Here is a 17,495-nt window from a genome sequence, read left to right as displayed (position 1 = left end):
CTTGGAATAGTACTATTAATAATTGATACTAATTTCTAAATAATTCAGTTTGTGACTTCACTAAAATAAAAAGACTTGCATTCAGATATGGATGGCACATTTGTAGCTGAGGTAAAGCTCACGAGCTTTGAGTAGATTATTATGTGCATTTCACTATTTCAAACTTGTTAGAATATTTTAGGAGACTGCCCATGATAGGGGTTTTAGAACAAGTTGAGCAACATTGTTGATTTTCTAATGTCAAATACCCTATCCCCATATTACCCCTTGATACTGTACAAAAATATAGTGTCAGAATCCAGATGCACATTGACATCTCTACCTCACCAATTTAAGGTTTTCGTGAAGATCTGTAGTTTGGGTTGTGGATGAGGTAGTTGCTTAGCTCACAAGGCTGCTGGGTTATCGTGCACACGTTTCATTACCATGTTGGATGACTTCCGCGAAGTGCTATTGTTCTGTCCTACTTGGTTTTTATGCAATCCTGTCTTTTGGGGTGAGTATCATTTCTGGGACTTCTCTGCAATGGTTTGTACACTGGGTCAATCTCTGTATGTGCTGATGGCCTGTCTAGTTGAAAAGCAGGCTTCCAAGAACACTCTGGTGTCTCTCTAGTTAGCATGTCCTTTGACCATTGAATTGTTGGTGCTCTTGGTCGGTGTGTACAGAGCTAAGGGAAAGTGGATCATGTCATTGAGTTGCTAGTTGGTGTTTGTGAAGTTGGATGGCTGTTTTTCTTCCCTTTTTTTGATGTAGTGCTTGTTGCAGTTGTTGCAAGGGATTTTGTATACCACGTTGGTTCTACATGTTATAGAGTCATAAATTGTGGATATTGGGTCCTCACCAAGACTAAGGCATGACATTCAAGTCACTGGCAACACACACATTATCCACTAAAAAAGCTATCTGGAATTTTAATTGTCCAGAAATATAGTATACAATTATCATTGATTTATAATGAGTTAAATTGGCAAATTTTTATTAATTTGGCATAAGTCAAGAGCCCTTGAAATAGCTGCTGAGACAAGATGAATGATCCTGGAATTTAGACGAGCAAAATGCATTTGAAAAGATTAAACAACTCTAATCTCATTAAAAATCTTAGTACACTATAATCCACATTTACCAGCTTCATTGTGTCAGGTGCATGCAGGACTGAATGAAAAAGTATTGTGTGTAAAAGATGGCAAGCACAGACCAGGTTACTATGCCTCTTGAAATTAGCAGATAGAATTATTATGCCATAATAGTGGAGGCATTGTTAACAATTACATGGGTATGTGAAAATTTCAGATGATGTAGGACTACAATTCAAAATCAAAACAAGACATTGGTCATTCTTCTGAACACGAGTTCATGAACTGCTGTATTTTGGGCCATACCTTGGAGATTTCTTTTGATTCAATGACAAGGAAAGTACCAAACAATAACACCTTTTTCCCAAGAATACCATCAAATAGTATCAACAAATGAGGTTGATACCTAAATCACTGAGTCTACCAGCTACTGAAAGGAAGTAAGGCAATAAGGCAAGCACAAGAATTAAATTAAGAAAAGATTAGTCTGGAACTTTTGACTAGAAAGATAGCTAGCCTATAAACCCATCAATCTCACATTGTGTCAGTTCCTTAAACAGCACAGCCACTTCTGTCATTGAGTCAATCATCAAGAGATAAGCTATACTGAATATTTCAGTTGGATCTTCAAATACATTTGTGCATTATGTTGTCGGTTTGCTTGCTGAGCTGATGGGTTTGTTTTCATACATTTCATCACTATGCTAGCTACAACAGTGAACCTCCAGTGAAGCAGTGGTGTTCTGTCCTGCTTGTTATTTATGTGGCTTGATTTGTTGTGGTGGGTTATATCATTACCAGTTCTGTTTGAGAGATTGGTAATAGGATGCAAATTTCTTTATTTATTAATGGAGTTCAGGTTTGAATGCCAGGCCTCTAGGAAATCCTGCACGTGTCTTTGTTTGGCCTGTCCCAGGATGGATGCATTGTTCCAGTCGAACTGGTGTCCTTCTTTGTGTGTATGTCTTTTGGTGGCGAGTTGGTGCTCATGTATCTAGGTAGCTACTGTTCTGCCCGTTTGTCCAACATAATGTTTGTTGCAGTCCTTGCAGAGTATTTTGTATATTAAATTTGTTCTGCTGGCTCTGGGTACAGGGTCCTTTTAAATTCATCAGTCGTTTAGTTTGGTAGTATACTTGTGGGCTACCATATTGCCTCTGGACCTGAGTAGTCTGGTGGTCATCTCCTCCTGAATTGGCTTTGATGTATGTTAGGGTGACTAGCGTCTCTGGGTGTGTTGCCTTCTTGGTTAGGTCCATTTGTGAAGGTGGACTGTGCTTTTCAGGTAACTGTTCCTGAATATGTTGTATAGGTGTTTCTTCTCAGTTTCTCTGGGTTCTGTGGTGCTGCAGTGTGTTGTGGCTCTTCTTGAGGTTCTGATGCAGCTCCTTTTTGGCTGTTGGGTTGGTTGCTTCTTAGTTGAGTATCTGGTCAATGTATGTGACTTTCCTGTAAATGCTGGTCTGCAGTTCTCCATTGTCTTTTCATTCTACCATGCTGTCTAAGAAGGGGAGTCAGTTACTGGTCTCATCCTCTGGTAAACTTTATGCCAGTAAGGATGTTGTTTGGGTTTATGGGTTTCTTCTAGTTTGTTGCGTTTTGTGATTTTTAAAAAAAGGTGTCATCCACGAATGAACCCAAAGTTTAGGCTGAATCGTGGGAAGGCCTGTTCCTTCTAATCTCTGCATAATGGTTCTGCTAGAAGTCCTGATATTGGTGATCCCACAGGTGCCCCATTAATTTGTTTGTATATCTTGTTGTTGAAGGTAAAGTGGATTGTGAGGCACAAGTCCAGGATGTTTTACTTGCTAACGGAGTTGGTGCTGTCAGGTATTTGTATCCATGGTTAGTCTAGCAGTGAGGCTAGTGTTTCTCTGGCTAGGATGATTATTAATTTGAATAGGGCCGTCACGTTGGAGGAAACAATGATCTCTTCCTCTATCTTGGTGTTAAGGAATTCTTGGGTGGAGTGGGTTGAGTCTTCCACTAGGTGTTTTAGTTTTCATTGCAGTTCCTTTGCTTGCCTGTATGTCATTGTGCTAGAAAGTGAGACTATGGGTCTGAGGTGGGCCCCTTGGTGTGTTGGATTCTTTTGGTTTCATTCTTTGGAGGTCTTGACCAGATGGGCCAAGGAGTGTCAGATGGGGTTTAATTTAGATAAATGTGAGGTGCTGTATTTTGATAAGGCAAATCAGGGTGGGACTTGTATAGTTAATAGTAGGGTACGGAGGAATGTTGCCAAAGAGGCGTTGGGGTTCAGGTTCATAGTTCCTTGAGCTGCAGGTAGATAGGGAGTGAAGAAGGTGTTTACTATCCTTGCCTTTATTAGTCAGTGCATTTAGCAAAGGGGTTGAGGTGTCATGTGGTGGTTGTACAGAACATTGGTGAGGCTAGTGCTCAGTTCTGGTCTCCCTGATGTCGGAAAAGTGTTGTTAAACTCTAAAGGGTGCAGGAAAGGTTTACAAGGATGTTGCTGGGATTGGCAGGCTTGAGTTATAGAGAGAGACTGAATAGGGTAGGCCTAGCATTAGGGGTTGAGGGGTGACCTTGAGAGATTTATAAAATTAAGCACAGATAGGTTGAATAGATTTAAGGTGAGAAGGGAAAGATTTAAGAGACCTCAGGGCAATATTGTCACACAGAGGGTGATGCATGTATGGAATGAACTGACAGAAAAAAATAGTGGAGGCTTGTACAAATACAACACTTGATCGGTATATGAATAGGAAGGGTTTAGAGGGATATGGGCCAAATGCTGGCAAATGGTTCAGTTACCACTAAATTGTCATAAAAGGCTCAGGCCCAAGCTTGATGGGGCGAAATTGGTTGAGAAAGGTACACCTAGATTAGCTCATCATTTTTCAATCAGAAAATGGCTACCCTGAGTGAAGTACTAATTAAATACCTGGAGGTTTTTCAACAAGATTTAGGGACTATCAAAGGAGCCAAGGCCACCTGGTATGTTGACCAGGAAGCAATTCCTCTTACTTCTGCTGCTACTTTTGCCCATGAGAAGGCTGGAAAGTGAAGGAATCATCAAACCAGACCAGTTTGCGAATTGGTAGCTCCAGCCATATACCATAGACTGAACTCTAATGAGTCAGTTTGCCTTCATGGGGATTTTAAACAAACAGTAAAGAGTTTTTTTTTTGCTGGATACATATGGAATCCCTAGCATGGAGCATTGATATATAAAGCTTGCAGGAGGGCTGTCTTTCACGAAGCTGGACACGAGCCATACTTTTTTGCAATTGTGGTTAGATGAGGATTCCCAGAAGTATGCTACAATTAAAATTCATAAGGGTTTGATACCCCAAATGGCAATCTCAAATGGGTATCATTCACCTGTACAAAAGTTTCAGCAGGCAATGGAAACATTTTACAAGATCTACCCCCCCATTAAAATAGATGACATACTAATAACAATGAAGAACAATATGCAGTATTTAGAGAACTTGGACATAATCTTTAGATGTTTCTCCTGGGAGGGTATTTGCCTTAGAAGGGAAGAATGTACATTGCAGGCACCCAAAAAGCCTTACTTGAGCTACAGGGTTGACAAGACCAGGCTATACCCATTGGGAGATAAAGTGAGGGCAATCCAAGGAGCTCCAGCTCCCACATCACTAATGAAGCATAGGTCACTCTTTCGGATGGTGAATCATTACGGAAAGTTCATACGTAACCTGGCCTCCATCTTGGCACCTTTGTATTAACTCAAAGGGTGAGCCTTGCAAGTAATCATACAGCCAAGACATAGCCTTCAGGGAAGGGAAGGAACAGCTATCATCTTATCAGGTATAGGAACACTACCATCCCAAGCACGATCTGGTATTCATACACAATGCTCCCCTTTTGGCATCAGGGTGGCATTAGCTCATAGATGGTCTAAACTCAACACTCAAGTGTATGCATGCAGGACTTTGGATAATGCAGAGGGTAAACACAGAGGGAAGGTTTTAAGTTATATTTGAAGTCAGGAAGTTCCACTAATACCTTTACAGGTGTAAATTTGTAATAAAAGCAGACTACAAACTCCTGCTAGGTCTCCTTAAAGAAGACAATAAAGTGCTGCCCATAGCTTCAGCTGAAATCAGCACTAAACACTAATACCAAGTTGGAATACTATCTGGGAGGCCAAGCAGCAAATGAAAATGCATTGAGCTGTCTCCCACCAGCAGATACACCACTGCCACTGGAACAGTCCATAATGATTTTAAATTTTCTGGACACACTTCCATTCACAACTAACAATATCAGACTTCAGACACCAAGATCTGATCCTAGCAAAACAAACAGTTGGTGGTGAAGGGGGAAAGCAATGGGCCATCACAAGTAGAATTGAAACTTTTGTGGAGCCAGAGAGACCAGATCACAGTCGAGGATGGCATATTATTATGGGGAGTAACAGTGAATGTCCTGAGCAAAGATCATAAGTGATGCATAAATGTGTTCCTCTGAGACAGGCAAGAAGGGGGTAAGATAAAGGAAACTTGGATGATGAGAGCGGAGGAGCTTCTCGTCAAAAGAAAGAAGGCAGCTTACGTAAGGTGGAGGAAGCAAGGGTCAAGCTCAACTCTAGAGGATTACAAGCAGGCGAGGAAGGAGCTCAAAAATGGTCTGAGGAGAGCCAGGAGGGGACACGAGAAAGGCTTGGCAGAATGGATAGGGAGAACACAAAGGCATTTTACACTTGTGAGGAATAAGAGAATGGTCAAAGAAAGAGTAGGGCCCATCAGGGATAGCATAGGGAACTTGTGTGTGGAGTCTGAGGAGGTAGGGGAAGCCCTAAATGAGTTTTTTGCTTCTGTCTTTACGAAAGAAACAAACTTTGTAGTGAATGAAACCTTTGAAGAGCAGGTGTGCATGCTAGAACGGATAGAGATAGAGGAAGCTGATGTGCTGAAAATTTTGTCAAACATTAAGATTGACAAGTTGCCAGGCCCGGACCAGATTTGTCCTCGGTTGCTTTAGGAAACGAGAAATGCAATTGCTTCGCCGCTTGCGAAGATCTTTGCATCCTCGCTCTCCACTGGAGTCATACCAGACGACTGGAGAGAGGCAAATATAATTCCTCTCTTCAAGAAAGGAAATAGGGAAATCCCCGGCAATTACAGACCAGTAAGTCTCATGTCTGTTGTCTACAAGGTGTTAGAAAGGATTCTGAGGGATAGGATTTATGACCATCTGGAAGAACATGGCTTGATTAAATGCAGTCAACATGGCTTTGAGAGGGGCAGGTCATGCCTCGCAAACCTTAGAGTTCTTTGAGAATGTGACTAAAAACGTTGATGAGGGTCGAGCTGTGGATGTGATGTATATGGACTTCAGCAAGGCATTGATAAGGTTCCCCATGGTAGGCTCATTCAGGAGGCATGGGATACAGGGGAACTTAGCTGTCTGGATACAGAATTGGCTGGCCAACAGAAGACAGTGCGTGGTAGTAGAGGGAAAATATTCTGCCTGTAAGTCAGTGGTGAGTGGTGTTCCACAGGGCTCTGTCCTTGGGCCTCAACTCTTTGTAATTTTTATTAGTGACTTGAATGAGGGGATTGAAGGATGGTTAGCAAGTTTGCAGACGACACAAAGATTGTAGGTGTCGTTGACAGTAGAGAGGGCTGTTGTAGGCTGCAGCGGGACATTGACAGGATGCAGAGATGGGCTGAGAGGTGGCAGATGGAGTTCAACCAGGATAAATGCGAGATGATGCATTTTGGAAGGTCAAATTTGAAAGCTGAGTACAGGATTAAGGATGGGATTCTTGGCAGTGTGGAGGAACAGAGGTATCTTGGTGTGCAGGTACATAGATTCCTTAAAATGGCTACCCAAGTGGACAGGGTTGTTAAGAAAGCATATGGTGTTTTGGCTTTCATTAACAGGGGGATTGAGTTTAAGAGTCGTGAGATCTTGTTGCAGCTCTATAAAACTTTGGTTAGATCGCACCTGGAATACTGTGTCCAGTTCTGGTCACCCTATTATAGGAAAGATGTGGATGCTTTGGAGAGGTTCAGAGGAGGTTTACCAGGATGCTGCCTGGACTGGAGGGCTTATCTTATGAAGAGAGGTTGACTGAGCTCAGACTTTTTTCATTGGAGAAAAGGAGGAGGAGAGGAGACCTAATTGAGGTATACAAGATAATGAGAGGCATAGTTAGAGAGTCGATAGCCAGAGACACTTTCCCAGGCAGAAATGGCTAACACGAGGGGTCAAAATTTTAAGCTGGTTGGAGGAAAGTATAGAGGGGATGTCAGAGGCGGGTTCTTTACACAGAGTTGAGAGCATGGAATGCGTTGCCAGCAGCAGTTGTGGAAGCAAGATCATTGGGAACATTTAAGATACTGCTGGACATGCATATGGTCACAGAAATTTGAGGGTGCATACATGAGGATCAATGGTCGGCACAACATCATGAGCTGAAGGGCCTGTTCTGTGCTGTACTGTTCTATGTTCTATATACTGAATAATAAAAGCTTTACTGATCTTTACTGCAGCCGCACTTGGAATATTGTGTGCAGTTCTGGTCACCACATTACAGGAAGGATGTGGAAGCATTGGAAAATGTGCAGAGGAGATTTACCAGGATGTTGCCTTGTCTGGAGGGGAAACTCTTATGAGGAAAGGCTGAGAGACTTGAGTCTGTTCTCATTGGAAAGATGAAGGCTAACAGGGGATTTGATAGAGACATACAAGATGATCAGAGGATTAGGTAGGGTAGACAGTGAAAGTCTTTTTCCTAGGATGATGACGTCAGCTTGTACAAGGGGGCATAACTACAAACTGAGGGATGACAGATTTAAGACAGATGTCAAAGGCAGGTCCTTTACTCAAAGTGGTAAGGGCATAGAATGCCCTGCCTGCCAATGTGTTAACTCAGCCACATTAGGGAGATTTGAACAATTCTTGGATAAGCACATGGATGATGATGGGATAGTGTAGGGGGGTGAGCTTAGATTAGTTCACAGGTTGGCGCAACATCGGAGGGCCGAAGGTCCTGTTCTATCTCTTCATTCTGTACAGAAACTTTGCAAACTGGCAATGGGGTTATTCATGAACCACCTGATCCGAGAAACACAAATGGATTGATGTAACACATCCTTTTAAAAAGGGCCAGAAAATTGTCAATGCCTGGAGTTTTGTCTGAATCTTCACTTTTCAGGCAAAGGAAAAAGATTAACTAGGTGAATGCTACTTGAAGTGCTGAATCATTAACACAGCACAATGTAATTCTGCTAAATTAAAATTGTCTTATTTGATTCTGTTGTGGTAACGTTAACAAGTAATTTTTTAACATCAAAAATAAGTCAAACAAATCATTTTTCTCAACTGTTTTCAGGACTTACGACATCAAAAGTCATGGTGTTTTAACTAGAGAGAAATGATAACATGCCAAGACTATAAATAGCTTCAACACTGATTTGAGACTTCAGTTTTGACTGTTATCTTTCGCTTCAAATGCTTTTTAGAATTTATTTTGTTTCAAATATCTTAACATTTTATGTTGCATCAAAATCAATTTTCTCCTTTTACCGTAATATGTTGATAGTGCCAGTCATCTTATTATTTAAAATCTTAGAACTTTATCTAACAGCCAATTATTTTTAAAGGAACCAATTTTTCTCAAGTCACTGTTTTCAGTGACATATCTGGTGGTACTTTCACTAGGAAACCGACGGAGAGTGATGACTTTTTGCAATTTTACTATTTTTTTAACATGATTACGTACCTTTAAAAAGGTCATGTAAAACATAGACTTTATTCCAGTATACAATTCTGTATAAAATATTAAACATTAAGTATTAAAGATACATCTTAAAGTGTGTCTTTTGTACATATTTGCATAGTTTTAAGTTAACTAAGTTCGTTCTTTGCACATTCAATTATAAATGTTTTGGTTAATAAATCAGAACTTGTTTAGTCCATTTTTCTTGGATGCCAAGTTGGTTTAATTTTCTCCCCACAGTCATAAAATGATAGAATGACTTATGTAGTCATGTACATATGTTGCCTTATCGGAATAAGGCACTTTTAATCACTTCTATCTCGAATATAGACAAGGGAGGACAGGAGCAACAGCTCTGGAGGTTTATTTAAAAAGACCAAGTTCTCATTTCTAAGGCCATCATAATGCATCCAATTACCATCAATCATAAAAGCAGCAGAATAATGGTGTTCTTCCTTGTTGAAAAGTGTTGCTCCTTCCAGTGTGTATCTAAGGTCAAAAGAGACAATAGTTAGATTTTTGAAAAGGTACTACCATTTCAACATTTCTTTAAACTAGAAACTTTAAACTATTGTAATACTAATGGTCATCTTGTGTTTTGCCAAATGTTTACAAAACAGGAACGTACAAGTACTCTTTCGCTTTTCAATTTAAATTATCCTGTAGTGCCTTTTCATTCTTTTGTTGATTTGGTGGTACTTTACTGATGAGCTTAAAATTTCTCTATCCATTAGGTACTACAATATACTTCATGAAGGCTTCTGCATAGTCTGAAACTAACCCTAACTATATATTTTACAGACTTAAAAAGACAAAAGTCTAACTTTAGAACTCTTCATACCAAAACATTGTGCACAATGTCAGCTGCTAAAACGAGTAGTCACTTTATTTAAATTTAATAGTGATTTCAGGCAATATTTAAATATCTAGACAAAAGGCAACTTGCTGAATGACTCAAGCAGTTTGCAATGACATCTAAGACTGAACATGTTCACTTTACATGAAAGATTGGCATTCCTGCAGCTGTATAGGGCTTCTGCGAGACCGCACCTGGACTATTCTGAACAGTTTGGGTCTTCTTACCAAAAAAGACAGACTTTCCATGAAGGGAAAGCAGAAGGTTCACTAGACTGACTCCTGTGATGACAACTTTATCAGAGAAGAGTGGTCAACCGTCTGTATTCACTGGAGTTTAGGAGAACCGAGGGGATCTCATGGAAATATATAAAGTTCTGACAAAACTGGACAAACTGAATGTTGAGATGTCTCTCCAGGCTGAGCTAGGGAGTCCAGAGCAAGGGGTCTCAGGAAATACAGTAGGCTATTTCTGACAGAGAGAAGAAATTTCATCACTATGTGTGAACCTAAGGAATTCTCAACCTCATAAGGTGAGAGAACAAGTTAGTGAATTTATTTCTGAAAGAAATTCTGCTGTTGTGATACATTTTAGTTTCTAGGAATTTATTTCTGAGAGAAATAGATTCCTAGAAGCTAAAGTGTATCACAACAGCAGAATTGTGGTGTAGAAATAGAGGATTAGCCATGATCATGCTGAACAGCAGAGCAAGCTCGATAGGCTAAAAGGCTTACTCCTGCTTCTACTTTCTTTGTGGTGAAGTTTATTTCAAAAATACTTTGAAGGAGGAAATCTAGGATTCTGATCCAGCAAAAAATCAAATGGCCATTCAGTTCAGAATCAAAGATGTTTTAAAGGAAATTGCAGATGATGCTGTTTTCATATCAACTGCATTTATCCTCCTACTTGGTAAATATCATTGGTTGCAAGGTGCTACTGAAGATGTACTAGTGAGTTGCTGAATTGATTCTTCTCAATGAGGTATACTGCAGCCATTATACACAAGTTATGGCCAGAGTGTATGTTTAAGGTAGGCTGATCTTTCCTCAACAATACAGCTTCGAATATTATAGGAATTGAACTTAGTATATGAGATTTTTCTTGAAAGATTGGCATTCCTGCAGCTGTATAGGGCTTCGGCGAGACCGCATCTGGACTATTCTGAACAGTTTGGGTCTTCTTACCAAAAAAGACAGACTTTCCATGAAGGGAAAGCAGAAGGTTCACTAGACTGACTCCTGTGATGACAACTTTATCAGAGGAGAGTGGTCAACTGTCTGTATTCACTGGAGTTTAACTTGATGGAAAGACTTTGAGAAGATGGAAAACCATAGCATTTCCAGTGGCATCTTGTTCTTGTAGCCAGATATTTTTGGGTTTTGTCCTGTTGGGCTTCTGGTCAATGGTGATCTTCAAGAAGGTGGGGTCAATGCTGGTAATGTCACAATGTCAAGGGGAGGTGACTAGAACCTGTTGCAAATGATCATTGCCTGGTACTTGTACTTTCTGACATGGAGTGCTTCATTACTTGAGATGTGAACGGTGATGTATGTACTGCAATCAGATTGAAGATAACTAATGAAATAGCTGAAAATGTCTGGGTCTCCCTATCATTCTGTGATGTCCTGAAGTTGAGATGATTGGTTTCCAGCCATGTAATATGATATATGAAATATGAAATGCTGCCTATTGTGGGTCAGAGCAAGTAAAAATGGCACAGAAAATCAAAGTCGTGTCATGTCTTATGATCCATGTATCAGACCAATAGCTTTCAATTGAAAGATGGAATATCTTTTTCATGGCTGAAAGGACAATATGACAAGATTTCACATGAAGATTTCTACTGAACAAACAACTCAAAGCACCATTGACTGAGCATTATTTTTGAAAGATACTTGTATTCAAACTATGGAACTGAACCAGGAGAAAGTGAGGACTGCAGATGCTGGAGGTCAGAGTCGAGAGTGCAGTGCTGGAAAAGCACAGGTCAGGCAGCATCCAAGGAGCAGGAAAATCTATGTTTCAGGCGTAAGCCCTTCATCAGAAATGCAGAGGTCCATTGCAGGTCTGGGAAAGTGAGTCTCTGAGTTGGGGCAGGACTGACTGCAGGTAGAGTAGATGGCGGTGCATGAAGCGGAGGATCTGAAAAGAGAATCGTTAAAGGTTTCGGATTTGTAGTGTATCCTGAGTTGGTCTGAACGTGGTCCGGAGTCCATGTGGGATCAGACGGTTCCATAGGGAGGCACTAATGAAGAAGATGTGGCTGTGGTAGCAAGTCTGCTTGAGGACATGGCTGAAGATCTTCAGGGCAGAGGTGAGGACTGGGGGGGGGGGGGGGGGGGTACAGTGAGAGAGAAATTCACTGAGATCTTTGCAGAGAGAGAACTACTTCAAGATAGGCATCGCAGTAAGCTTGAAATCAACCAGGAGAAAGTGAGGCCTGCAGATGCTGGAGATCAGAGTCAAGCATGTAGTGCTAGAAAAGCACAGCAGGTGGGGCAGCATCCGAGGAGCAGGAGAATCGATGTTTCGGGCATGAGCCCTTTATCAGCCCTTTATCTCCTGCTTCTCAGATGCTGCCTCACCTGCTGTGCTTTTCCAGCATTACACTCTTGACTATGGAACTGAACCACCCTTTTTAGTTTTAACAGAATTGGAAGACGACTTCACAAGTATACTTTATACTTCTTTTAAGTAGAAATTCAATTTATTTACTTTCCGTAACTTTTAACCTAAGACCTACCTTTCACACAGGGTTTTTTCCAGTGATTCTTCCTCAAACTACAATCTTTCAATTTCATTCCAAATTTTTTGTTCATTTTATTCAGAATACAAGATCCAAATCATATTTCTGCATGGTGAGCCATCATGACTTATGACTCTAATTGCTCATTTTCACAGATTCTTAAGCCTAGGAGTTGGAAACCTTTCCCTCTCAAAGTCCATCTCCATGGATCTTCTACGTAAAAGTGCTAATTATCAATCTTTGGGGACACAAACTGTATCATCTTGGCCAAGCAGACAATTCAAAGTCCAACTGTTTACAACACAACATTCTCAACATCTCCCTGAGATTCTGTATACACAGGTGTTTTTGCTATTATTTTCAAGTGTGAACACCCTACCACTTCGCAGCAAAATATTCCAGGCCATCCTTTTAAATCTTCAATAATTCCCCTCACTAAAGCATATTGTCAGGCAGATCCTGTTTAAGTCACATAACTCCTTCATTTAATGCTAAGTTAGAGAAGTCCCAAACCATAACCGTATACATCTCATAACACTAATGTGTTAACTTTGGCCAGACTTAACTTACTAAAAATATTAACTCAATATCATCTATTTGAAATTCGCTAAGATTCAAATGCCCATCAAAATATATGCCCTTTAGCTCAATTATTTTTACTATCTCGACAGCACAGATAGCTTTGACCAGTGGGAAATATGCCAAAGTCCTACCTTTGTTTTGCTAAAGCTAAATTATATGGGACATAGGCCAATTCCTCAGATTTCCATTGCTCCATATTTAGAATAACAAATGGAGGTGCATCATGGCAAAAAATTCTCTGTGTGAACATGCGCTGACCGTTACACCTAGAAGAAGAAATGCAGTTAATAACAGATACATGCCAGAAGCACCAATCTCAGAGATACCCATTCACCTACATCAAAATACCCCAATAGTGGAAGATTTGACTTCCAATTGGAACATTTCTCTGTTTAATAAACTCAGATTTATAATTAAGATGTTTTAAAGTGACCTTACATTACAATTCCTCCAAAAAGTGAGCAACTAAGGCACAAAGCTAAAAGTATGGTATATGAAAAATGAAATTACCTTTCAACAAAATAAACTAAGGCTAAAGCTATTTAGTTTTAAAAAAAGGACACTACAAAATAACAACATATGTTTCCTATGGAGTGTGGGCAGTGCAGAGACATAACAAGGTTTCAACTTTTATAAACTTAAAAGATTAAATATGCTTGCTTTTCTTTAGAGCAGTAAATCAACTGAGTTAGCTAGTTAATACTTTCCCAATTCATTAGCTGCCTTATAATATTGGGTTGCCACAGAATAAAAACTAAGTAATTAGTTGAGGCAACTACTTGACTTCTGAAGATTTTAAATCAAGCTGTTTTTGATATATTGAAACAATGGAAATGTTCATTATAAATGTTTTAGAAACCATAAATAATTAGAGTTGAAATCATGCTTTTAAAAAAAACTTCCACCCTTATTCTCTCAATGTCAGATTCAAGATCTTCAAACAATTAAATTCCCATTTAATTGAAATCTTTTGAGAGGAGTTTTTTTTTTAAAAAAGCAAGGTTAATCTATTGATTTTAGGGAAAACATACCCCTTACTCCTTTATACAATAGCCTCTCATTTTGGAAAAGACAATTTTTTAAAAAAGTATGATTTTAAATTTATTGCAACACCTTTCATAGGAAAAGCATTCTTTGTCATAATGTTATAAAAGACCATAAGACATAGGAGTGGAAGGAAGGCCATTTGGCCCATCGAGTCCACTCCACCATTCAATCATGGCTTACGTGCATTTCAACGCCACTTACCCGCATTTTCCCTGTAGCCCTTAATTCCTTGCGAGATTAAGAATTTATCAATCTCTACTTTGAAGACATTAAACGTCCCGGCCTCCACTGCGCTCTGTAGCAACGAATTCCACAAGCCCACCACTCACTGGCTGAAGAAATGTTTCCTCATTTCAGTTTTAAATTGACCCCCTCTAATTTTAAGGCTGTGCCCATGGGTCCTAGTATCCCTGCCTGACGGAAACAAATTGCCAGCGTCCACCCTTTCTAAGCCATGCATTATCTTGTAAGTTTGTATTAGATCTCTCTTCCACCTTCTAAACTCTAATTGAATACAATCCCAGGATCCCTCAGCCATTCATCATATGTTAAGTCTACCATTCCAGAGATCATCTGGACATGCTCTAGTGCCAGTATGTCCTTCCTGAGGTGTGGGGCCCAAAACTGGACACAGTATTCTAAATGGGGCCTAACCAGTGCTTTATAAAGTCTCAGTAGCACATCGCTGCTTTTATATTCCAACCCTCTTGAAATAAATGACAACATTACATTTGCTTTCTTAACCACGGACTCAACCTGCAAGTCAACCGTTAGAGAATCCTGGACTAGCACTCCCAGATCTCTTTGTACTTTGGCTTTTTGAATTTTCTCACCATTTAGAAAATAGTCCTTGCCTGTTTTCTTTTTTCCAAAGTGCAAGACCTTGCATTCGCTCATGTTGAATTTCATCAGCCATTTCTTTGCCCACTCTTCTAAACAGTCTAAATCTTTTTCTCTATATATAAAAAAAAGTGAACAGCTGTGGCCCCAACACTGAATCCTGCGGGACATCACTTGTCACCAGCTGCAATTCTGAAAAAGAACCTTTTATCCCAACTCTGCCTTCTGTCAGACAGCCAATCCTCAATACATGCCAGCAGCTCACCTCCAACACCATGGGCCCTCACCTTACTCAGCAGCCTCCAGTGAAGCACCTAATCAAAGGCCTTTTGGAAGTCAAGGTAGGTAATATCCACAGAGTTTTATATATACAGATGTTATATTAAAGAAATGTATTTCATAGGATTTATATCTGAAATCATACTCCAAATATACAATAGTGGAATATTGAGCCCGCACACCCATTCCGCCCCTCAAGTGTACAACTAGATGGATAAAGTTACTCATAAGAGTTTACTGACTCAACACGAAACTGCATTTTGCAGTAAATGTAAACTAACTGCACAGTTGAATGAAATGCCAATTAGATCCAGGGCAAATAAAAAGTCACATACACAACCAACTATCATACCTTCTAGTAGGCAGCTACTGAGCAGTAATGACTTTGAACAGGTCTTTAGCTCAATCTCTCAACCAGAGAATAGACGGGGGAAACAAAAGGCAACTGAAAAGACAGGCAAGGATAAAAGGGCATTCGTTTATTGGATACTATGTTGGTTATTATTCAACTTCTGAATCATACTGAATTTGACATTATTTGCTCACTGTTTTACTTAAAACACTGGCATAGCTCTAGCCAGATTGTCATATTAACTAATTTCCTGCAGTGGACATTAACCCAATGCATGCAAAATGAACAATTAAGTAACCAGCAAATATATATCACTTCTGATCAGCTTATAAGAACACGAAGCAAATCTGCGAACGTACCCATGTTCTTTGCACAGCTCAGTCCTGGGACAGAACAATTCATCTACTGCTGCTTGAATAACATCACCCAGGAGAGAATCATGTGAAGGTCTTCGGGAGGGGAAAAAAAAACTTAGCATCTGAATTAGAAATCAAATCATAAACAATAAGAATTGCTTACTTTCAATATATTCCATATTAAAATTAGTTTAAAAGACAAATAATTTGACTAAAATTGATTACATTAATGCTGATTATAATTAATGTTTTCAAAGCAATCATTTTCAACAATACAACACGTGCTGTGATGGGAATAAATCTGGCAATCATTTGGTACTTTTTGATTATTCTGATTTAGAGTTTGATTCAAGTAGGACAATGCATGATGAGTTCAAGTTAGTGTTAATCAGAAGCACTACTCTAGCAATTGTGGTGACAAAATTTGTGGTGAAATTGACTGGGCAGCACAGTGACTTGGTGGTTAGCACCTCTGCCACACAGCACCCAGATTTGATTCCAGCTTGGGCAACTGTCTGTGTGAAGTTTGCATGTTCTCTGGTTGCTTCAGTTTCCTCCTACAGCCTAAAGATGTGCAGATTAGGTATGGGATGGGTCTGGGTAGGATGCTCTAAAGGGTCAATGTGGACTGAATAGATGACACTATAGAGATTCTATGATGAATGTAGTGTTTTCGATTTCTGGTTATCTTCTTACAATAGAAACCTGCTTGTTTAAATACTTTTACCCAAAATAAATCCATTCTTAAACAAATGGTCCAAGTGAATGATTGCAAGAGTGATGTTTGTTCAGTGTCGACTTAATTTTTCTGCTAGCTTCCTGCTAGTATTTGAAAGCAGGTTTTCAACTACAACTACTTAAATAATTCCATCTTGTACTGAAGACCTGCAGAGCTGTCAAGTGACAAACTCCTTTTGAATAGGTTCAACACTTAGTTTAAAAATGCGAATCAGTTTTATTTACATTGCCTATACAGGAGTGAAAAAATAATTTCAAACTCTGACTTGAAAAAAATTGGTTTGGACTTGGCAGTTAGTTCCATAATTTCTGTAGATACAACTAGCAATAAATGATCAATCATCAACTATAAACAATTCCTTTGTCTTCCCACCCTTTCTACATTCTCCCTCCTCCTCCTCCTCCTCCTCCTCCTCCTCCTCCAATCAGCAAAAACACCTTTTCCTGCTTCTAGTTCTAAACAAGGGTCACTCGACTCAAAACACAAACTCTGCAATGTTTCCGCAGATGTAGCCAGACCTGGCCAGTTTCTGTTTTTGACTCTTAAGGATTTTACTAATGGGAGACTTTTCCCTGCCATCCCATATTTTATTGTTTCAACAGGACAGTGAAAGACCAATTTCTGTTCTTACAGTACTCATTTTCTATGATTTAGAGTCATAGAGTCTTACAGCATAGAGACAGGTCCTTTGGCCCAAACTGGTTCATGCAGTCCACGCTAACCTTATTTCTCTGCACTTAGCCCATATCCTTCTAATTCTTTCCTATCCATGTATTTGTTCAAATGCCTTTTTAATGTTGTTAATGTTGACACGTCAACCATTTCCTCTGGCAGCTCATGCCATATGCGTACCTCTGTACAAAAGGTTGCCCCTCAGGTTCCCTTTTATTCTTTGCCCTCGA

At 39.7% G+C, this 17,495-nt stretch overlaps 1 protein-coding gene across 7 annotated transcripts in view; it reads right to left on the bottom strand.

Moving 5' to 3' along the window:
• Positions 1-17,495, bottom strand: part of dorip1 (dopamine receptor interacting protein 1) — a 38,652-nt gene that overhangs the window by 5,932 nt on the left and 15,225 nt on the right. For 5 of the 7 annotated variants that reach the window (XM_043697310.2, XM_043697311.2, XM_043697314.2 and 2 more), the window contains 3 exons: positions 15,858-15,947; positions 13,112-13,246; positions 8,811-9,285 (listed from right to left, as the gene is read on the bottom strand). In XM_043697310.2, the coding sequence (XP_043553245.2) occupies positions 9,102-9,285; positions 13,112-13,246; positions 15,858-15,947 (409 nt within the window). In that variant the 3' untranslated portion in view covers positions 8,811-9,101. Of the gene's footprint in view, positions 1-8,810; positions 9,286-13,111; positions 13,247-15,857; positions 15,948-17,495 lie in introns of those variants that run through there. The other 2 variants (XM_043697313.2, XM_043697315.2) reach the window with 2 other exon arrangements.

This window comes from Chiloscyllium plagiosum, unplaced genomic scaffold, assembly GCF_037043375.1.
Source record: "Chiloscyllium plagiosum isolate Xiang-an unplaced genomic scaffold, Cpla_swu_hap1 HiC_scaffold_8, whole genome shotgun sequence".
Lineage (NCBI taxonomy): Eukaryota > Metazoa > Chordata > Chondrichthyes > Orectolobiformes > Hemiscylliidae > Chiloscyllium > Chiloscyllium plagiosum.
The sequence above is the reverse complement of the archived record's forward strand: the minus strand, read 5'-3'. Positions and strand labels throughout refer to the sequence as shown.